The 24,909-nt window shown below is 40.7% G+C and overlaps 1 protein-coding gene across 2 annotated transcripts in view; it reads right to left on the minus strand.

The window, feature by feature from the left end:
- Positions 1-17,899: 17,899 nt before the first annotated feature.
- dedd1 (death effector domain-containing 1) overlaps positions 17,900-24,909 on the minus strand; it is a 30,823-nt gene continuing 23,813 nt past the window's right edge. For both annotated transcript variants that reach the window (XM_061914801.1, XM_061914802.1), the window contains exons 6-7: positions 18,826-19,200; positions 17,900-18,638 (exon numbers count right to left, since the gene is read on the minus strand). In XM_061914801.1, coding sequence (XP_061770785.1) covers positions 18,604-18,638; positions 18,826-19,200 — 410 coding nt within the window. In that variant the 3' untranslated portion in view covers positions 17,900-18,603. The remainder of the gene's footprint in view (positions 18,639-18,825; positions 19,201-24,909) is intronic.

Genomic DNA, 24,909 nt, shown 5'->3' on the forward strand with positions numbered 1-24,909 from the left:
GATTTTAAATGACATCAGGGGGAATCTAGAGCATAAAAAGCCCACCGTGTTGGTTCTGTTGGATCTAAGCACCGCTTTTGACACAGTAGTCCATCCATCCATTTTGGATGGATTTTGAGCAAAGAGCTGCCCAAGCTTGATCCAGGACCAGTCTAAGCCAGAGGCATCTTTTTCCTTTAGAAACAGCTGTTATGTAAACAGGGAAAGTCCAAATAAAAAGAGGTGGCGTACAATCTTTTGCCAGAGCGTTCTGGAGACTGTACGTTAAACTGTTTTTAACTATTTTAACTGTTTTTAACTGCTTTTTATCCATCCAATTGTTCTTAGGGTAATTTGTATTTGCTTTTTTCAATGTGTTTTTTACTTCTGTTTTAAATGTTATTTTTTAGTCTGTCCTTTGCCTTTATTTCTTTGTGGCGTGCAGCCCTTTGTTCTTCAACTGGGGTTGTTTTTAAAGGGCTTTATAAATAAAGTTGGTATGGTAAGAGTACAGAGCAGACGTTTCTCCTCAAATTGAGCCAAATTGAATTCTGTCTGTGTGTTTCTTTTCCTTCTTGTCCTGTTTAATAGATGTCATCAGTGTTTGAACCTGACAAAAGTGACTCGAACCGAAAAATCAGCTTTGATGTGGCGGCTTCTATAGTGTCTATCAGCTTTGGATGACACGTTTCAATAGCTGCAATGATTTAGGCCTGAGATGGCCGGCGTCTTCATGCAATCACAGAGGTGAGAGGAACACCTGTGGACAGCGGAATAAGGAGGGTGAGCGGCAGTGTGGCTCACAACAACAACAACAACATTACATTAGCTGTTGGAGCACAGTATAATTGGCACCGTGTGGCTGAGGAAACACCTCTTATGCACCTTTGGAGTGTTGCAGCGCAATAAAGTGGGTCTATGTCATTGGACGCTTTCCCATAATGCACTCAAGTTTATTCCCCACACAATGTGATTCATGACCAAGGTTGGACAATGCTAGCTGGTCATAGCGAAAAGGATCTTTTGAGTCTCTCCCTCCTCCCCGAGCAGAAACCTTGACCTGGATGTGGCTGATGGGCAGGGCGCCGCGCTCGCCGATTGGCTAAAGCGTGCTGCAGCTGCACGGGGAGGGCGGGGGAGGGAGGGACGCTGGGGGGGTTAATGCTGGGTTCTGGGGGTCAAGTCAGGAAAATGGTGGTCTTCCTCTTCAAACATGGCCCGCCGGAGTTTGATAGTCCTACACTGCAGGTGTGTTCATCCAGACTAAGGAAGCTTTTTACCCCGGAGAAAAATCATTGGAATGGAATCTTGGGTCAAACTGTCGCCATCTTACAGGCTTTAATAACTGCTAATGTTTTAAGGAACTCCACTGCCTAGCCAGCAAACATCGTATTCACTTTCAAATAATTCTCCTCACTTTCAAAGCCATCCATAAACATCTCTCCATCATCTCTCCATCATATCTCCATCATATCTCCATCATATCTCCATCATATCCATCATATCTCCATCATATCTCCATCATCTCTCCATCATATCTCCATCATATCTCCATCATATCTCCATCATATCCATCATATCTCTCTGACCTGATCCATGTCGCCCCCCCCCCCCCCCCCACCTTCCCTAAGATCCTCTTCATCCATCTCACTGTCCCCTTCATCAAACTGGCCGGCATGGCGGTCCAAGAGAGAGGCACCGTTTGTGGTCACAACCGCGGGTCGGGCGGGTGACATGACCAAAAATAGATTTTAAATAGATTCAGGCGGTGGCGGTTGAACCATTGGGAAATATAAATACAAAGTTAAATGTTATGTTGAAGAGGTTCAGTTAGCCTACTGACGTGTATTTATAAATGGTTGATTTATACAGGCTAGTAGGTCAAGTGTTGTACCTGACAACTCTTGGTGGTACAATCCATATAAGACGTCACAGATGAGGTCACGCTAACATCATGTGACACCTCTGATGAAGGCTGACAACTCTTGATGGTACAATCCATATAAGACGTCACGCTAACATCACGTGACACCTCTGATGAAGGCTGACAACACTTGATGGTACAATCCATATAAGACGTCACAGACGACGTCACGCTAACATCACGTTACACCTCTGATGAAGGCTGACAACACTTGATGGTACAATCCATATAAGACGTCACAGATGAGGTCACGCTAACATCACGTTACACCTCTGATGAAGGCTGACAACACTTGATGGTACAATCCATATAAGACGTCACAGATGAGGTCACGCTAACATCATGTGACACCTCTGATGAAGGCTGACAACTCTTGATGGTACAATCCATATAAGACGTCACGCTAACATCACGTGACACCTCTGATGAAGGCTGACAACACTTGATGGTACAATCCATATAAGACGTCACAGACGACGTCACGCTAACATCACGTTACACCTCTGATGAAGGCTGACAACACTTGATGGTACAATCCATATAAGACGTCACAGATGAGGTCACGCTAACATCACGTTACACCTCTGATGAAGGCTGACAACACTTGATGGTACAATCCATATAAGACGTCACAGATGAGGTCACGCTAACATCATGTGACACCTCTGATGAAGGCTGACAACTCTTGATGGTACAATCCATATAAGACGTCACGCTAACATCACGTGACACCTCTGATGAAGGCTGACAACACTTGATGGTACAATCCATATAAGACGTCACAGATGAGGTCACGCTAACATCATGTGACACCTCTGATGAAGGCTGACAACTCTTGATGGTACAATCCATATAAGACGTCACGCTAACATCACGTGACACCTCTGATGAAGGCTGACAACACTTGATGGTACAATCCATATAAGACGTCACAGATGAGGTCACACTAACATCACGTGACACCTCTGATGAAGGCTGACAACACTTGATGGTACAATCCATATAAGACGTCACAGATGACGTCACGCTAACATCACGTGACACCTCTGATGAAGTCTGACAACACTTGATGGTACAATCCATATAAGACGTCACAGACGAGGTCACGCTAACATCACGTGACACCTCTGATGAAGGCTGACAACACTTGATGGTACAATCCATATAAGACGTCACAGATGACGTCACGCTAACATCACGTGACACCTCTGATGAAGGCTGACAACACTTGATGGTACAATCCATATAAGACGTCACAGATGACGTCACGCTAACATCACGTGACACCTCTGATGAAGGCTGACAACACTTGATGGTACAATCCATATAAGACGTCACAGATGACGTCACGCTAACATCACGTGACACCTCTGATGAAGGCTGACAACACTTGATGGTACAATCCATATAAGACGTCACAGACAACGTCACGCTAACATCACGTGACACCTCTGATGAAGGCTGACAACACTTGATGGTACAATCCATATAAGACGTCACAGATGAGGTCACACTAACATCACGTGACACCTCTGATGAAGGCTGACAACACTTGATGGTACAATCCATATAAGACGTCACAGACAACGTCACGCTAACATCACGTGACACCTCTGATGAAGGCTGACAACACTTGATGGTACAATCCATATAAGACGTCACAGATGAGGTCACGCTAACATCACGTGACACCTCTGATGAAGGCTGACAACTCTTGATGGTACAATCCATATAAGACGTCACAGATGAGGTCACGCTAACATCATGTGACACCTCTGATGAAGGCTGACAACTCTTGATGGTACAATCCATATAAGACGTCACGCTAACATCACGTGACACCTCTGATGAAGGCTGACAACACTTGATGGTACAATCCATATAAGACGTCACAGATGAGGTCACGCTAACATCACGTGACACCTCTGATGAAGGCTGACAACTCTTGGTGGTACAATCCATATAAGACGTCACAGATGAGGTCACGCTAACATCATGTGACACCTCTGATGAAGGCTGACAACTCTTGATGGTACAATCCATATAAGACGTCACAGATGAGGTCACGCTAACATCATGTGACACCTCTGATGAAGGCTGACAACTCTTGATGGTACAATCCATATAAGACGTCACGCTAACATCACGTGACACCTCTGATGAAGGCTGACAACACTTGATGGTACAATCCATATAAGACGTCACAGATGAGGTCACGCTAACATCACGTGACACCTCTGATGAAGGCTGACAACACTTGATGGTACAATCCATATAAGACGTCACAGATGAGGTCACGCTAACATCACGTGACACCTCTGATGAAGGCTGACAACACTTGATGGTACAATCCATATAAGACGTCACAGATGACGTCACGCTAACATCACGTGACACCTCTGATGAAGGCTGACAACACTTGATGGTACAATCCATATAAGACGTCACAGATGACGTCACGCTAACATCACGTGACACCTCTGATGAAGGCTGACAACACTTGATGGTACAATCCATATAAGACGTCACAGATGAGGTCACGCTAACATCACGTGACACCTCTGATGAAGGCTGACAACACTTGATGGTACAATCCATATAAGACGTCACAGATGACGTCACGCTAACATCACGTGACACCTCTGATGAAGTCTGACAACACTTGATGGTACAATCCATATAAGACGTCACAGACGAGGTCACGCTAACATCACGTGACACCTCTGATGAAGGCTGACAACACTTGATGGTACAATCCATATAAGACGTCACAGATGAGGTCACGCTAACATCACGTGACACCTCTGATGAAGGCTGACAACACTTGATGGTACAATCCATATAAGACGTCACAGATGACGTCACGCTAACATCACGTGACACCTCTGATGAAGGCTGACAACACTTGATGGTACAATCCATATAAGACGTCACAGATGACGTCACGCTAACATCACGTGACACCTCTGATGAAGGCTGACAACACTTGATGGTACAATCCATATAAGACGTCACAGATGACGTCACGCTAACATCACGTGACACCTCTGATGAAGGCTGACAACACTTGATGGTACAATCCATATAAGACGTCACAGACAACGTCACGCTAACATCACGTGACACCTCTGATGAAGGCTGACAACACTTGATGGTACAATCCATATAAGACGTCACAGATGAGGTCACACTAACATCACGTGACACCTCTGATGAAGGCTGACAACACTTGATGGTACAATCCATATAAGACGTCACAGACAACGTCACGCTAACATCACGTGACACCTCTGATGAAGGCTGACAACACTTGATGGTACAATCCATATAAGACGTCACAGATGAGGTCACGCTAACATCACGTGACACCTCTGATGAAGGCTGACAACACTTGATGGTACAATCCATATAAGACGTCACAGATGACGTCACGCTAACATCACGTGACACCTCTGATGAAGGCTGACAACACTTGATGGTACAATCCATATAAGACGTCACAGACGAGGTCACGCTAACATCACGTGACACCTCTGATGAAGGCTGACAACACTTGATGGTACAATCCATATAAGACGTCACGCTAACATCACGTGACACCTCTGATGAAGGCTGACAACACTTGATGGTACAATCCATATAAGACGTCACGCTAACATCACGTGACACCTCTGATGAAGGCTGCAGAAGCAAGGTAGCCCAAACTTGTCAGGTACAACACTTTACCTTACTAGCCTATAGAAATCAACCATTTATAAATAGTTCAATGTTGTTACCCACATACGAAAAACGAGCAGCACTCTTTGAAACAATATGTGGGCATACTTTTATTTTGAAATGTCTCGTTTGGTCTGTCGACGGATGTAAGGAAGCTACTTCCGGGTATGGCCAACGAGGTATTTGTTGGTCATTTGTTGGTATTTGACTTGGTAAAATGTTTGATCCACATGCTGTGCATGTTATTAATTTTACGTTTGTAACGTGCTTTATTTATTACAGTTTTCACGGTGAATTTGAAGGGAAAGGAAGCCTTCAAATAAATCAGTTCAAGAAAGCCATTGTGTCTGTGCTATTTGGAGGGAGTTACACTTTCTAACCTCACTAATGCCTTGCATGGTCTATATTAGATATAGAACACCGGGCGGGTGTGGCTTTGATGAAATGTTGGTTCGGGTGGATGGCGACTTTAGTGATGCGGTTGCGGATGATATAATTGCCTATATCCGCGCATCTCTAGTGCCCGAGCTTTCAGCCGCTCTGCCCCACATTTTTGGAACTCATTACCACCAGAACTTTGCAACTTGGACTCATTATCCCTCTTCAAGTCAAGACTCAAAACACACCTATTCCGGACTTTCTATTCTTTGCAATCATCTTATCTTATCTAACTTTGTTGTTGTTTTTATCCAATTTGATTTTATTGTTTTGATTTTGTACGGTGTCCTTGAGTGCCAAGAAATGCGCCTTATAAATAAAATGTATTATTATTATTATTATTTACTACCATTCGAGTATAAAGATAAGGTAAACAGGCACAGTTTATTTAAACAAGGGTTGTAGGGTATACCACTATTGCTGTAGTACCGCGATACTAATGAATCATATTAAGTACTGTGAAAAGTACCATAGAAAGATGACTTCTTTGCTCACTCTTGGCATTCTCTCAATTAGCTTCAAGCTCACCTGTGAAGTGAAAAGCATTTCAGGTGACTACCTCTTGAAGCTCCTGGAGAGAATGCCAAGAGTGTGCAAAGTAGTAATCAGAGCAAAGGGGGGCTATTTTGGAGAAAGTACAACACAAAACACCTTTTTTGTGAAGTACATAACTCCACATGTTCATTCTTAGTTGTGATGCCTTCAGGGACAATCTACAATGTTAATAGTCATGAAAATAAAGAAAACACATTGAATGAGAAGGTGTGTCCAAACTTTTGGTCTCTACTGTACATCTACAGATGGCTCAAATGCAGACAACAATCTTTGGTGCTGGAAAAAATAGATTCGAATACGTTGTGCAATTCAGAATCGATTCTTTTTTTTTTTTTTAATCAATCCCACAAAACAATACACAGCAATACCACAACAATGCAATCCATTTCTAAAAGCAAAGCTGAGCCAGCAACACTCAGAACTGCAATAAACAGAACAATTGAGAGGAGACACAAACACCACACAGAACAAAACAAAAGTAGTGAAACAAAAATGAATATTATCAACAACAGTATCAATATTAGTTATCATTTCAGCATAGCAGTGCTTAAAAATCCCTCATTGACATTATCATTAGACATTTATAAAAATCAAAAAGAACAATAGTGTCACAGTGGCTTACACTTGCATGGCATCTCATAAGCTGGACAACACACTGTGTCCAATGTTTTCACAAAGATAAAATAAGTCATATTTTTGCTTCCTTTAATAGTTCAAACCAATTTACATTATTGCAATCAGTTGATAAAACATTGTCCTTTACAATTATAAAAGCTTTTTTTTAAATCTACTACTCTGCTAGCATGTGAGCAGACTGGGGTAGATCCTGCTGAAATCTATGTATTGAATCAATACACAATCCTTTTCAATCGGAAAAATATCGTTTTTGAATCGAGAATCGAATTGAAAAAAATCGATTTATTATTGAATCGTGACCACAAGAATCGATATTGAATGGAATCGTGGGACAGCCAAAGATTCACAGCCCTAATATTGTATTCCTAGCGCACTAATTGACTGAAAGAGGTCACACTTCTCGACAGATTACTCTTCATTCACAATTGAAGTTAAAAAGTGGCTTTGGAGCAACCAAAGCTGCTCACACGGTTAATAAGGTGGCCACTATGTTTGACACATCAACTTCATCTGTATTATATTTATCCAGGAGAGCATTTTTGTTGTAAAGTGTGAGGTGTGTCTGTTAAAATCTTGATTGTTTTTACAAATAATGACCAATGTGAACAAGTTTTGTCTTTGTGCGATGATGTAAATGAGGTGTGGTTGTAATGTATATTAAATATGTGTCCATGAAAGGGCCTTTTATGACTTTTCCTCATTTGATTACATGCTATAGCATGATTTTATTGTCTTAGTTTTATTGCATGAATTTTGTATCCCTTAAGTAGCCAGGGACTGCAGATGGAAATAAGCTATTTAGCTATAATCTGGTTGAGAACATAGCAGTCTTTGATCTTAATGTTTCTGTGCATTGTCCCTTCAAATAAAGACTAAACAACAACACAATGATGTCATGTTATTGATGGGAAAATGCATTTTTAGACCAGTGGTTCTCAAATGGGAGTACGCGTACCCCTGGGGGTACTTGAAGGTATGCCAAGGGGTATGTGAGATTTTTAAAAAATATTCCAAAAATAGCAACAATGCAAAAATCCTTTAGAAATATATTTATTGAATAATACTTCAACAAAATATGAATGTAAGTTCATAAAGTGTGAAAAGAAATGCAACAATGCAATATTCAGTGTTGACAGCTAGATTTTTTGTGGACATGTTCCATAAATATTGATGTTAAAGATTTCTTTTTTTGTGAAGAAATGTTTAGAAGTAAGTTGATGAATCCAGATGGATCTCTATTACAATCCCCAAAGAGGGCACTTTAAGTTGATGATTACTTCTATGTGGACAAATCTTTATTTAGAATTGAATCACTTGTTTATTTTTCAACAAGTTGTATATATTTTTTTCCCAAATAGTTGAAGAAAGACCACTACAAATGAGCAATATTTTGCACTGTTATACAATTTAATAAATCAGAAACTGATGACATAGTGCTGTATTTTACTTCTTTATCTCTTTTTTCCAACCAAAAATGCTTTGCTGTGATTAAGGGGTACTTGAATTAAAAAGATGTTGACAGGGGGTACATCACTGAAAAAAGGTTGAGAACCACTGTTGTAGACAATATGATTTGTCTGAGCGGCAAAGAGACACCGAGCGTAACAAGCGGTAGAAAATGGATTAGATAGGACAGATTCCATCCATCCATTTTCTACCGCTTATTCCCTTTTGGGGTCGCGGGGGGCGCTGGCGCCTATCTCAGCTACAATCGGGCGGAAGGCGGGGTACACCCTGGACAAGTCGCCACCTCATCGCAGGCTTCATTTTCAGTGCTAAATTATTTCAGACTCAGCCACCTGCAACAAGTGCTTGAAGGCGATGTCGTGCCAGGAAAGTCTTGTAAGTAATGTTGGGTCCAAACAAAGGAGTATGCAACTTGTTTGCCCACATTAAAGTCCTACTGAAAGCCACTACTAGCCAGCACGCAGTCTGATAGTTTATATATCAATGATGAAATATTAACATTGCAACACATGACAATACGGCCGCTTTAGTTTACTAAATTGCAATTTTAAATTTTGCGCGGAAGTATCATGCTAAAACGTTGTGGTATGATGACGCGTGCGCGTGACGGCACGCATTGTAGAGAACATTTTGTTTCAGCACCGTTCCCAGCTATAAGTCGTCTATTTTCATCGCATAATTCCACAGTATTCTGGACATCTGTGTTGCTGAATTTTTTGCGATTTGTTCAATGAATAATGGAGACGTCAAAGAAGAAAGCTGTAGGTGGGAAGCGGTGTATTGCGGTCGCCTTTAGCAACACAAACACTGCCGGTGTTTCATTGTTTACATTCTCGAAAGATGACGTTGAAGCTTTACTATGGAACAGAGCGGTCAGGCGAACATGGTTGGATTGGACCACACACACAAAGTACAGTGTATTATGCAACGATCATTTCGAAAGATTGTGTTTCGAAGAGGGTCCCTTGCAAAGGGTAAAGATGGGCATCGCCACCACCCGTCGACTGGTGCTGAAGAAAGGTGCGGGGCCGACCTTCAGGTTGTACAGGTACGACCATATAATCTCACTAAAACACTAGTAACACAATAAGCAGATAAAGGATTTTCCAGAATTATCCGAGTAAATTTGTCTAAAAACATCTGAACCGCTCCCACTGTATAGTCTTTTTTTCCCCTAGTCCTTCACTCTCACTTTCCTCATCCACAAATCTTTCATCCTCGCTCAAATTAATGGGGAAATCGTCGCTTTCTCGGTCCGAATCGCTGTCGCTGCTGGTGGCCATGATTATAAACAATGAGTGGATGTGAGGAGCTCCACAACCCGTGATGTCACGCGCACATCGTCTGCTACTTCTGGTACAGGCAAGGCTTTTTTATCAGCACCAAAAGTTGCAAACTTTATGGTGGATGTTCTCTACTAAATCCTTTCAGCAAAAATATGGCAATATGGTGAAATGATGAAGTATGACACATAGAATGGAGCTGCTATCCCCGTTTAAATAAGAACATCTCATTTCAGTAGGCCTTTAAAGCGCACATTTGGTTGTAGGACTCGCCACAACAAAAACTCTAAATTTTTATTTGTTGGCACCTTTCAAAGCACCCAAGGTCACCCTAACAAACATAATAAGAATTAAGAATTCCGGATAAAACAAAGCACTAATAATAAAGATAGAAATACAGCAACACGACACTTCTCAGTATACAACAATAACTGAAGAAGGCCAGTATTTATTGATCTATTTTTTATTATTGACTATGTAGCTTTATGCTTTTAATTCTATCCTTGAACTATTAACATTGCTATTTTGTTCCAATTGCATGTCACAAAGTTCTATCATAATTAAAACTCTGTGAATAACTTTTAATCAGAAGGTTTCAATCTCTCTCCTGTGCGAGTTTGAAGCAGACACGAGAAATGCGCTCAGAGGAGATAATGTTTGAAAAAAGGTGACGGGTTTTTACAAAACTTTTATTTTGAAGGGATAATTGTTAACTTCCTATTGATTTTTGCTGAAGGATGTCAATTATTAAAATGTAGGTCTAAGTGAGACCTACATAGAGGTTTTTGTTTCATGTCTCTCCGGCATTCTTACCGGAAGTTACAAGCAGTTTTGTCTGTGTTTTCTTCCTAGGAGCAGTTTTTTCTGTTTTATTCCAAAATGAGTTTTGGGTTTTTGTTTTTTTTATTATTAGATCGCAATTTTTGCCAGTCCTGATGTGTGTGTCCAGTTTGGTGAGTTTTGAAGCATTTTAAATGGGTCAAATTACTGCTCAAAGAGGCAAAAAATTACGTTTTTTGGGAAAATTTAGTTTTGAAGGGGTTTTTGCCAACTTCCTGTTGATTTTTGCCATGGAAGTTTTAATTAGGAAATGTAGGTCTAAGTCAGTCCTACATAGAAGTTTTTGTTTCACGTCTCTACGACATTCCTAACGGAAGTTACAAGCAGTCTGTTTTTGGTTTCTTAGGGGGCGCTAGAGCGCAATTTAGATTTTTGGGGTTTAGTTTTTTTATTAAATGGCAATTTTCGCCTGTTCTGATGTGTTTGTGTGAAATCTGGTGAGTTTTGAAGCATGTTGAGGGGCTCAAATTACAGCTCGAAGAATGATAAAGAATAAAGAATAATAAAACAGAGAAAATTCAATAGTGTCCTCTGTCCCGTTGTAAAAGGACCCCTTTGGGATTCCTTTTACAATAGTCCTTGCGGGCCCTAAAAAAAAGGCAGTGTTTTTTTCCAAGAAAAAGTGTGCATGTTTTCCATTTTTTCAGTTTCAAAAGTGCACATTTGGCACTGGAATCGGTCGCAATGAAACTGTTAACCCTTTGAAAAATAAGAGCGCTTAAAGAGTATAGAAAAGAAGAAGCACTCAAACAAATCAAGTACAGTACAATACAACTAAGTACAACTAAAATCCAAAATTAATCACCTGGCAAAGATAGACCGCATTTTAAGGAAGTGAAGCGAAGGAGTCGTCATCTCACTTTTAAACATTCTTAATCTTGCATGCGTAAGGAACGGCAAAAACATGGACAGTATGATGAATCTAAAATGAAATAATTCCGTTGTGGATTTGAAACATTCTTCCAGTCATTATCAAACAAGGGTAAACATTTTCAAATAATAAAAACTAAGAGAAACTGGAATAAAATAAAACTACTCACCTTTAAAGACTGAGAGCTCTAAGGAAGTGCGCGAAGAAGTCGTCCATTGCACATTTTCAACATTCCTAACTGCCATCGAAGTGTAAAAATGAGCAAACATGTACAAACAAATTAAGTAAAACCCGAAATAAAAACTACACAGCCTTTGACAATTGAGTGTTTAAGGAAGTGCTTAACTCATACAAGTGTAAAAAGAAGATAAACAATGTGCACACTTGCCAACCTTGAGACCTCCAAATTCGGGAGATGGGGGTGAGGTGGGCGGGGTTTGGTGGTAACGGGGGTGTATATTGTGGCGCCCCGGGAGAGTTAGTGCTGCAAGGGATTCTGGGTATTTGTTCTGTTACGGTGCGGATCTTCTCCCGAAATGTGTTTGTCATTCTTGTTTGGTGTGGGTTCACAGTGTGGCGCATATTTGTAACAGTGTCAGAGGTGGGTAGTAACACGCTACATTTACTCCGTTACATTTACTTGAGTAACTTTTGGGATAAATTGTACTTCTACGAGTAGTTTTTATGCAACATTCTTTTACTTGAGTATATTTATAGAGAAGGAACGTAACTTTTTCTCCGTTCCATTTATCTACATTCAGCTCGCTACTCGCTACTTTTTTTTAATCGATCTATTAATGTTTGTTTTGGTTAATGACAGAGCTTCAAAGTAGAATCTACGCATGCCTGCCTTTCACCAATCACATGCAGTCACTGGTGACGTTGGACCAATCAAACAGAGCCAGGCGGTCACATGACCCGACTTAAACAAGTTGAAAAACGTATTGGGGTGTTACCATTTAGTGGTCAATTGTACGGAATATGTACTGTACTGTGCTATCTACTAATAAAAGTTTCAATCAATCAATCAATCAATCAATGCCTACTGAGGCTATGGTGCTGTTAAGTTATTGTGGCTCAATGTGCCATTTTTTAATTTAATTTTAATGTACTATTATTTAATATATATTATTGTTTTAGTTGCTTAAGAGATATTCCTGGCTGTGAATTTGTTCATTGCTATTTTTATGTTTTTGTGCATTATTTGTTGCCGTAATCAGGTTACTCATCAGTTACTCAGTACTTGAGTAGTTTTTTCCCAACATACTTTTTACTTTTACTCAAGTAAATATTTGGGTGACTACTCCTCACTTTTACTTGAGTAATAAATCTCTCAAGTAACAGTACTCTTACTTGAGTACAATTTCTGGCTGCTCTACCCACCTTTGAACAGTGTTATAGGTTTTTATACGGCCACCCTCAGCGTGACCTGTATGGCTGTTGACCAAGTACTTCTGTTTGTCTGTAAAAGTCGCATGTATTCTGTTATTGGGCCGACACGTTGTCTGCATGGAGGAAAAGCGGACGTGCCGACAGGTTGTAGAGGACGCTAAAGGCAGTGGCTTTAAGGCACGCCCACAATATTGTTGTCCGGGTGGAAATTGGGAAAAATTTGTGAGAATGTTTTTCGGGAGGGGCACTGAAATTCGAGTCTCCTGGGAAAATCGTGAGAGTTGGTAAGTATGCCAATGTGCATTAAAACTTAAAAGAAGTACAATGATGTAATGATCAGTGCTTACCCGCAGAGGGACATGTGGTTTAGTCTCTTCTTATCACTGACTATCACATTAGCCATGTTGTTCTGAGCAGCCAGGACAGACATGGACCTGTTTTTGTTGTTGTTGTTGTTGTTTAAACACACAGTGGCGAGGTCTTCCTGGAGATAGAGACGTTATTGAACATGACAGCCTCGCTACGTCGTGCCGGGATAGTAATGCACTGGACTTCCCAGACACAGCGGCCAGTCTTCAGAACGGTAGCCATCGCCCTTTTTGGGGCCCCAATCGGGGAGAACAAGGGCTTTGAAAAGTCCACATTAGCCCCAGGCAGGCTTGGAGCACTTTGGCTGGCCATCAAATATCAGGAAAAAGGGGGAAAAATACTGTGAAGTGGGTAGAAAGGTTTTTTTTCCCCCTGAGGTTTGGTTTCTTTTTCTGTTGTCTATAAACGAAAATCTATCGAAAATAAACCAAAAATAATTAGTGACATGAAAGTGATTTAGCATTAAAAAAAGTCGACTGGAAATGCACAAGTTCAAGAGTTTAGTAGGAATTTTCACAAAAAAGGCAAAAGCACAATAATTAGCAGAAATTTAGAAAAGTATTGACAGCGCTTCACTTTTTCAAAACTTTGTTATGTTAGAGCCTTATTCCTAAATGGATTTATTTAAATGTTCTCCTCAAAATTCTACACACAGTTACCCCATAATGACGTGAAAACTTATTTTTTTAAATTTTTTGCAAATGTATTCAAAATAATAAACTAAGAAATCACATGTGTATAATTACTCACAGTATTTTGTATGAAGCTCAAAAGTGAATTGATGAAGGTGGACCCCGACTTAAACAAGTTGAAAAACTTATTGGGGTGTTACCATTTAGTGGTCAATTGTACGGAATATGTACTTGTGGAGAGGCCAGGCCGACGGCGGGGCAGGGCACGTTGGAGCCCTGCCCAAGGTGGCGGCAAGGAGGCGGAGAATGCTGCGGAGCGGAGAGGCGGGGCGTGCCGGGAGCAACCCGCCGCAATCTAACTCAGGTGCGTGGATCGCGCACCGGCAGACAATCAACATATCTCCTCACAGTGTATAAAAGGGGAGAAGGAGGAGAGATCGGGGCAGAAGGAGTTGGAAAATCTGAGTACCGAGAGCAAAAGAGAGTGAGCTGAAGACAGCGACGACGTGCCCGGCTGAAAGAGAGCGAGGAGTGAGCAGGAGAGAAGGAGCTGGAAAGCGACCCGACCGCAGACAAGCTTGTGTTATTGAAAGAATAAACAAGAGTCAAACCTGCTAAGCAATGTCCTTCCTGAGTGGTCCATGGAACCCGCACGACGGCAGCAAGCGACTGTCACAGGACTGTAAAGTGCAATCTACTAATAAAAGTTTCAATCAAGTGAAATATATATTAATATAGTGTTTTTCTCTAGTGCCGCAAAGCGCTTTACATAGTGAAACTCAATATCTACTACTCAGTGGCCAAGTAGTTAGAGTGTCTGCCCTGAGGTTGTAGCTTGTGAGTTCAAACCCCAGCAGAGTCATACCAAGGTGTATAAAAATGGGAGCCATTTTTATCCCTGCTTGGCACTCAGCATCAAGGGTTGGAATTGGGGGTTCAATCACCAAAAATGATTCCCGGGCGCGGCACCGTTGCTGCTCACTGCTCCCCTCATCTCCCAGAGGGTGAACAAGGGGATGGGTCAAATGCAGAGGACACATTTCACCACAATCATTGGTACTTTGACTTTATCGAAGTAACACTTAAAGCAGTGTGGGTGGCACTGGGAGCAGGTGGTTAAAGTGTCTTGCCCAAGGACACAACGGCAGTGACTAGGATGGCAGAAGTTGGGATCGAACCTGGAGCCCTCAAGTTGCTGGCACGGCCGCTCTACCAACAGAGCCACACCGCCTGTTTATCAAAAGTGACTTCAGGTGCATCCTGTGTCTACTAATCAACTTTCAGATGGTCCTACAGCTTAATTGGACTCCACCTGTGGTAAATAGCGTTGGTTGGAAAGGCACACATCAGTCTATATCTGAGGTATAGCACCTGACAGTGCATGGTGGAGCCCAAACCAAGAACATTTTAACATAAAATGTGGAAAAACCGAATATTTTCCGGACGCACTGTATTTTCATGGTGAGAGGGGGCCCCCTTTGAACATGCAAATTTGTGTTTAAGGGCTAAATATATTATTAGTTCTTCTGTTCAAAAAGTAATAAGTCGGTGTGAGAACAAAACACCACAAAAGGGGAGAGAGGCCCTACCAACTTTATTTAGAAAGCCCTTTAAAAACAACCACAGTTGAAGAACAAAGGGCTGTGCAGCACAAATAAATAGAGGCAAAGGACAGACTAAAAAAACAACATTTAAAACAGAAGTAAAATACACATTAAAACAGCAAATACAAAATTACCCAAAGAACAATTTGTTAGGTAAAAAGCAGTTAAAAAGTTCAAAATTAAAAGCAGATTAAAGTCTCATGCTGGGTTAAAAGCCAGTGAATAAAAATTGGTTTTAAAAAGGGTCTTAAAAATAGCCAACCTTATTATGTTCTCTGAGGGGACACTTTGACACCTACTGTACTCATCCCAACTTTGATTGAATAAATGACGGGATGGCAAGGAGGAGCGTTCATGCCATGTGTGGATGTTTGGTAGTAAATGTGACGACACTTATGCTAGGTCTTTTTCAGATTCAGAAAAAAATACTTTGATACCAGCGGGAAAATTAAGGCATTAATTGTAGCAAAAAAAAAACAAAATAATAATAATAATAAAATAAATAAATAAAAATTAGGACGGTAAAACAATCAAATAATATAATGTAAAAAAATAAAATACAAACAGGCAAAGTTTAAAAAAAAACTTTAAAAGTTACTTATTGAATATTTACATTTTTAATTCCCCCCTCCTCCCAAAAAAACCCGGATTGACCAGTTTTAAAGACAATTAAAGACAATATAACAAACATCGTAAACGTAGAGGCATATGCAAAAGTGGAATATATATATATATAGTACAGTAATCATTTTTTTCATTTTTAGATAGGTCTTCATTGTCATTGCACAAGTACAACAAAACTTTGTTTTCAGCACAAACCCGTTCAAGATTAGACAAAGAGTGTGCAGGGTTACAGAACAGGAACGCTGACGGGTCGTCACAAGGCGCCCCGTAAAAGATGGGCAAAAAGGTAAAAACGCTGGGGAAGGATGAGTAAAAAAAATACAATCAAGACTGGGCTCCTAAGGGGGCCTAGTCTGGAGTGGGAAAAATCCTCCATAGCAAAGCAAAAATACATATTACAACATACATCTTGACATATTTAGCAACAGGGGGAAGGGAGTGCGGGGTCATGGTGGTCGGCTGCAGCTCTCAGGCACTGACCATCCTTTCATCACCCCTATGCCATTTGTGTCGAGGGCGTTGGATGGAGGGGTATGCATCTTATTGCTCTTTTATCCTGCACTACAATGAGCTAATGCAACAAAATGTTGTTCTTATCTGTACTGTAAAGTTCAAATTTGAATGACAATAAAGGAAGTCTAAGTCCAAGTCTAATTCCGTCAAATACACTAGACTAGACAGGGAAGTATGTTTGTCAACAAAGGAAGGTCCAGTTATATAAAGTATACTGACAAAAGGGGAGCATGTAAAGATAAAATAAGCAGTGGTCGACGAACTGACGCTTGCGGTACATCACAAGATATTTGAACGCACTGCTGCCAGTCACAAATGAGACTTTATAACTTTAAACTCAATATCAGCGAATAAAATGAACGAACAGACCAAAGTATGTCACCATTGGTGTAGATGTTAGTGTTTGACAACTATTGCTGCACGGTAGAGATCAGGCCTTTCTATTTAGTAATAAAGATTATGAAGGAAGGAAGTGTTTGTGTGAGTGTAGATGTTTGGTATTATTATGACAAAAGTACATTTCGAGGTTAATACTTTTCTGTCAGGAATATTGTTGAAGTGGTCTAGTAAATATTGTTTTGACCACATACTGTGATTTGGATTGCAAAAACAGCTGCAGCCATAATAGAGCTAAGTCACTATTTTATTGATAAACATGAAATAAAAAGTAGTCAAAGTACAGACACTTGAGGTATGCCAAATTTTCTTTTTGGACGCGTTGCTGCCATTCACAAGTAAATAACTTTAAAGTGAAATTGTATTGCATGTGGAAGAGATTACAGCAATGTCCGATGGGCTTTTATCATAAACGATAACTGACTTCGAAGACAGACAAAACAAATTCACAATCTTCGCTTAAATATGACTTTTTGTTTGATTAGTATTACTGACGGACAAGGCTTGTCCATTCATTTGTGTTATTGGACATGTAGTTAAATGTGTAACAGTGTGTTGTTTATTAAAACTATGTTTTTTGGGGTTCTACGAGACAGACATATTAGGTTTGTTGAAAGTTTTCATTTACGTGCATCAACTCTTAAAAACACCCCCAAACATGATTGGTATATCACACCTTTATTAGTAATAATAATAATATCACCGTTGCTACATGTTTCCCAATATAGTTGACCACAACAAAAAACAATTATTCAAACAAAAAACTTCTCCTTCAACAGACATTTTACCACAAAATAAGGAGCTATGTCAGTAGCTCAGACCATGCAGCTTTAGTGGTTTCTGTTGGAGTCCTTATTGATGGTCTTCTGTCAGTGAAGTCCGGGCATTAGTTCCAGCAGGGTGACTAGACAAGTCGGGCAGGGATGAGCGCAGCCAGGATGTATGCACTTTGGATTTTGATCTCCTGGACAGCACTGGTATTGAGCGACACACGGTCTTGTCTGCACTTGTACCTGCTGGGCCACCAGGCCTTGGCATTATCCGGGCTCTAGTAGATGAAGGCCCGATGGCGCCTTCATGGCCTACTGATCGCAGCAATCGCAAGCTGGCTTATCTTCCTAAACGGGTTATCTTTAAGCATAGAGTGCACACCGGGTTTTTACCAAAGTTAAGGCGCTATGTTCCGTTCTATCACAGACGTCAAATGCAACGAAAAAAAAGATAACCAAATAAATCCTCAGTAACTTCTTGATGGCAAAACAAGATTTAATCAAGGAGCACCTTTGAGTCCCCTCCTGAATTCATATTTAATGTATTGAAAGGGGCTTACCACAGAGTCTCCTTGTTGGTCCTGCTCTCACAGTCACTGTCTTAAAGTCTTTTGGCACTTCCTTGCACCTGGGTGACATTTTAAAAGAATATAGTTAGTTTGCAAGGAGAGTCTAAGACTGGAACAAACAAGGGCTAGTTTCTGCCATCTTGTGGTGGATAAAGGCATTGCATCACCTCCCTCCAGCTTCCATCAGTGTTCCATTCATATCAACAAAGTCAGCTCATATCCCACGGTGTTTGTTTTTGTGCCCACCGGTACTGGATGAGCGCATCCTCCTGGCCCTCAGCACCCGCCAGCCTTCCTCGTAGTCGTCCTGGTCCACGCTGATGAGCAGGCGGAGGCCCTCGGAGCCCGCCGCCACCCTCAAGGAGTCCGTGATGAAGACGCCTTTGAGGGCCTCCAGCAGGGCGCCGCTCAGATAGTCGGTCCAGAAGGCCTCCAGGTTGTCCAGCTCGGTGAACTTGATGTCGCACACGATGGAGCCCAGGTCTCTGGCGCGCAGCAGTGAGTTGGCCTGGCTGAACAACTCAAACTGCCGCTCCAGGGGCTGCCGCTTGTCCGACGAGACGCCGTCTCGGAGCGCCGACTCGTGCTCCAGGTATTCGGCTCGGACCCTTAAGCGGACATCTGGTAGTTTGGTGATAGTGGGGTGCGGAGAAGGGGAAAATCCAATAGTCAAGGATAGCGTAGGGAAAGGAATAAAGGACAAGTGGGGTGGCAAGGGTAGAAAAAGGGGGGATGAAATCAAAAGGGGAGAGAAACAGGGACAACAGTCAGAAAGATATTTCTAATAAGGCATTTTTACACGGCACAGAATCTGTTTGGCCTCGCTTTAACACTAAACAACTACGAATAGAACATTCTATTAGTCTGAGATACAGCAACAAACCCCAATGTTTTTTTTCCCCTCCGATGAATCCAAGAACAGAATGTGGGCAGTGAGAAGATGGGTCACTGCAGCAAAGTGGCATTGGAAGGTTAACATTACTAAGTGACAAGCGCCTTTGCCCTTCCTTTCTTGGCCACATACTTGACAGTATAACCTCCTCTATTTACTTCTTTTTCTCTGGCTTTTATCCAAAAGGAGACTGAAGGCGCTTCAGCAAAGTGGAAACCAAGGAATAACCTCAGAGATAGCTACTGTTAGCATGCATTGATGTTTTTGTCTTAGACACCTCTTAAACTTCACCATGATTAACCTCATGTAATTACTTCCTTTTTTCCCCAAATGTGGGCAGTAAGGAAATAGGGCGCTGCAACAAAGTGGAGACTCAGGCACAGCAAATTGAAAAGCTAACATTACTGTGTTTACTTTTTTTCATTTCTAGCCACATATTTTCAAACTTTACAAAGACAAACCTTTTTTCAGAATTCTATCCAAGAGGAGACAGAGGCCATGAGAAAACAAGAACCTGCAGCAAAGTGGAGATTGAGGCACAGCAACAGGGAAAGGTAATGTTACTAAGGGCCTGATTTACCAAAGGATTACGTGCAAACTCGATGCACACGCAGTTGATTGTGTCTGTTAAACAAGTGCAATCCATTTTATGTCTTGGTCTTCATTAATGTGCAGAAAATATGCTGATTAGCAAAACGGCCACAATATGCAGAGAACCAGCAATGTGATTTATCAACACTCATCACCATTTTGCAAGCACTTTAGTGTTTTATTTAGCACCTCTGAAAAGTAGGTGCAAGCTTACACATATAGACACACAGCTGCAGAGAATGTCTGTCAGAAGTCAAAAAAGAAACCTATCGTCAATGCAGCAACATGGTTTTATAATTCAATAGCTGCATGCTGGATGAGTTAAAGGGCTAATCAATTGATGCGTTTTCTTTTTCCATTTAGAATACATTAATATATCTCTTATCAAAAAAACATTTAAATGTGCATTTTTTTGCGTGTTGAGCACAGGAAGTGGAGCCTCCAACCCGTGAGCATAATTGTAGTGGATAAAAAAAATAGCTTCTAAAAAGCCAATAAGAAGTGGTACATGTCTGCTGCTTGTTTGACAGCAAAACGCCATAATCGTGATAACATGAATGGCCAGTAAATGATCCACAGTGATATCTGCATAGAATATGCAAAAAACCTCATTTAAAAAAGGCAGTCAGCACCACTTATAAATAGCACGTGCAATGTTAGAAGCTCACATGCATCATGCCTATTAATAGTCCACGCTATTTTATAGATTGCACATTCTGTTTAGCACTTGATATTTGGATTTTTAGTAAATCAGGCCCGAAGTGTGTTTACTTTTGTCATTTCTAGCCACATATTGTCAAAACTTGCTATATTTACTACATTTTTCCTCTAGATTGGAAAGAGTAAAAGACAGAGGGGCATTTAAAAACAAGGCGCTGCAACAGATAAGAGCATCAGCGCCAGCTGGTGTTGGCATGCATTTTTGGGGGGCATTTCTAGACATGTATCCTAAAACTTTACCATGATTAACCGCCTGTATGTACTTATTTTTTCAAAATGTTGTCCAAGGAGGCTGAGGGCGGCGAGAGAACCAGGCTCTGCAGGCAAGTGGAGAGTATGGAATAGAAACAGACCTAGCCAACTTTAGCATGCACATTTTGTGTTACAATTATTATTCTTGCGCTAACCCATGGTGTTGTATACGATAAAAATAGTCGTGAATAGCAAGGAGAGCCAAGTAAGTAGAGTGCAGTGAAAAAGTGGCATGATAAATGTGTTCACATAATTCATAAAAATGGGCTTGAAGAGCACAGTTCAACATTGAAGACTAACTGGACAGGAGAGCACACATTTGCCATTTTGGGCTTTTTTTGTTGCTCAAAGCAGCACCAAAGTTGCAAAAAGCAACAACAACAACAAAAAGTGCTGTCGGCAATGTAAAGTGGCCATTTTAGTGCTAGGGAATGATCAATTCTGTTGACTTCCACACGTGGCTGCACAAATTGCAAGAGGTGAATTCATGTGGAGTGGAAGCTTAGCAGTGTGAGCCCGACCCGGTTGTTTTCTTTTTAGAGACATAACCAGATGAACTTTTTGCTGGCAACAGGATTGGCGGGCGGTCATGCAACAGCACAGCGAGAAAGATCAGAGGATACATACTGTACTGAGCAAGAGCGCCGCTCTGAGTGTCCCCGTGTCATTAATCCAGAACTGGTGGAAAGTGGAAACCAGCTGCTTGGCCGCTTTTGCTGCAACAGAAACGAATCTCGCCCACTCAAAACCCTTCAGTATGGAACAACACTCGCATTTGCATCCTGATTTGAAACCAGGAACAGAAATATTTCACCCTCGCCTTGTACTGAAGGATAAATTAGGTGAAAACACAACATGAATTAGATCTAAATGAATTTCAGAGGTATGAGGAACATTGTCATTGAGTCCAGTTAATGAGCACTGTGCTCATGAATGTTTCATGGTCAAAGTCCAAATTCATTTGTATTAGTCGCCAGGGATGCTTACACTCAAGAGAGAACCAAGTTAGCAAAATGCCAACATTACAAAGGCAAATGTTGAATTAGGGCATCGATTCCTGCATCTCTTAACATTTGCTAAAGAGCAACATGTTTTTACGAGCTTCTGTAATTAGACATTTGTGATGAAACAAAGGGATGCCAATGCAAATACTTGAAGGGAGTGGTTGCATAAAAAGGCGATCTCATTAACGACAAGTGTACAAGATTGACAGGTGCATCCAAAAAGTGAGTCATACCACATTCATTGCTATTTGATGGGTTCTTCTTTTCCAGCACAGAAACTACCTGAAAGATGCAATTCTACAGAACAGTCAAGTTTCACTGCCACGGATGGTGAAAGCGGAAATATGAGGAATTTGTTTTTTTCCGACTTTTAGATGTTTAAACTTTTAAAAGTTGATACTCATGTTAAACGATGCTAAAGTGTCAAATTATAAGATTCACGCATTTTGAAAGCTGCTGGTGGCGTGGGTTTGTGTTCTGGCTGCGCCATGTCTTCAAGGTACTTATTAAGACCTTTTGTCCTCTGCTCCATGCTATGAGGAAACAGAAAAAAAGGTCAAACAAAGTATTATTTTCTTATAGTCTTTGCATGTACAGAACACTAACTTGCAACACGCAGTGACATAAATGATGCTTAAAACATATTTTTTATGCAGCTCTGTTTACGAAGTTTCTTCTTGACTGTGTCTGGAAAAAAATAGTGATGAAGATGTAAAAATATATATTTAAACAGTGTACCTTTTTATCAGATTCATTATACTTTCAGAGAAGGCGGGGCATGGTTTCATTAGCAATCTGGGAATGCCACTGAAATCGGACATCTTCCAGACACACTAAAAAATCAGGGTTGTAAAAGTAACTGTGGAGCAAAACGTATTCCAAATTTACACCAAAATCCTCTAATACATGTTTTCTGCACCACAACGAAGGTTAAAATCATCAAGGTTCCCTTTAACTGCTTGTTAGGGGATTCAGGATTCAGCCTGGGTAAGGTTAACACAGTAAGTGGAGCATGAACATTTTAAACATGCAAGCACTACTGTCAAAGCAAAAAGAAAAAGAAATTGAGGATTGCTTAAACACAAAAAAACGTCAGGACAACAAAAAATTTGACTTTGGGGTTAACACTAAAAATGTGCCCGTCAAAGTTTGGACAAACTTTGACATTCATAGAATAAAACAATGGAAGTGTACTAACAGTGAAATCTCTAAGGTCAAACATTTGTTTCAAGACATTTTAATTTGAGCTTTGATGACGAATGGTGGACGCATTGCGATGTGTCGAAGATGACCTACTAACATTTGCCCTGTCACACGAGAGATAGAAAAAAAAGATCTCTACTGTCAATAGAAAAATAAAATGTATGCAAAAATATCTGACATTTAAAGTTTTCACAAAAAAAGCTTATTTATGACTAAAAGGCCTTTTTCTTACCATGTTTGCTTACCTTAGGTCATACAGAGTGTGCTAAAATCTGATAGACTGTGTTACCTTAGTGTTCATACACCCCGTATTTTTGGTCATTCAGTCTTCGAAATAAGTATTAATATGTATCCAAGGATGAAGCAACACTAAACATGGCATATTGTGTGACGTCATCAGTGATGGTCCCATTGCAAGTTAACAAAGTCTGAAAAAAAGACATTAAAAAAAGCTAAACACGGGGCTAGAGTTGTTTGAAGACATTTATCGAGGGGAATCGAGGGATTTGCTGACGTCTCGATGCTTGTTCAAACATTTTTGAAGTTATGGTTGATTGATTGAAACTTTTATTAGTAGATTGCACAGTTCAGTACATATTCCGTACAATTGACCACTAAATGGTAACACCCCAATCAGTTCTTCGACTTGTTTGAGTCGGGGTCCACGTTAATCAATTCATGGTAAATGTGCAACTTCAGAGGCACATTTTTCTGAAAAGCTGATACTGTACCACTTTGGAGGTTCCACTGTACATGATCAAGAATCAATTAAAGGGGACCTATTATGCAAAAGCAACTTTTTTTTTTACCTATTTATACCTGATGTGTCTTTTTGGATCTGCATTAGTCACAAAAATTTGAAACAATCTTGCCTTCTTTCATACTTCCTGCATTTCTCCTTTCGCTGTTTAGAATTTGCTCTGTCCTGTGACGTCAGTGGAATATCTATATATGGTTGAGATGTATCCAAAGTGCTTTGCGCGTGTCCGCCACTGTAGTCCCATCTGTATTCAGTAAGTTACTTTTTCCCCAGCTATCCACTTGTTGTGGGGCAGACTGGCTCGTACATGAACACGCATTATCCGCTGTTGCCATTTCTAAGTCTATCGACTTCCTATGGTAGCACTAAAAACTTCAACATGGCTGGCGGGGAGAAGATGCTGTCGAAGTGGAGTCACGCAAAGAGGACCGCCCACAAAATAGCACATCTTGAAGAGATGGTCAGAGAGCAGCTTAAAAACAGTCTGTAAAACATAACCTATGCAAAATTGTATCCAAAGAACCACCATTATGTAGACCACAAGGAAGTGCCTTGAATGAAGAAAAAAAATCTTAATAGCTTTCCTTTGAACATTTTAGAGTACTCTTTGTAAAAATTGGCCGTTTGCATAGCTTCGCATGTGAGAAAATCCAGACAAATTTACTCTGGTGAGCTGAAGGCATCACTGGTTCAAGAAGGGCTCACTGAACCTTCAAGACAATTCCCAACCTTTTGTTCAATTCAATATTAGTCAAGTTTGACCTTTGGTTGTGAGAGTTGAAGCTACAATAAACACCGGCCCTCTAAGTCTGTGGTTCTCAACCTTTTTTCAGTGATGTACCCCTTGTGAACATTTTTTTAATTCAAGTACCTCCTAATCACAGCAAAGCATTTTTGGTTGAAAAAAA

The sequence above is a fragment of the Nerophis ophidion genome, linkage group LG11, assembly GCF_033978795.1.
Source record: "Nerophis ophidion isolate RoL-2023_Sa linkage group LG11, RoL_Noph_v1.0, whole genome shotgun sequence".
Classification (NCBI taxonomy): domain Eukaryota; kingdom Metazoa; phylum Chordata; class Actinopteri; order Syngnathiformes; family Syngnathidae; genus Nerophis; species Nerophis ophidion.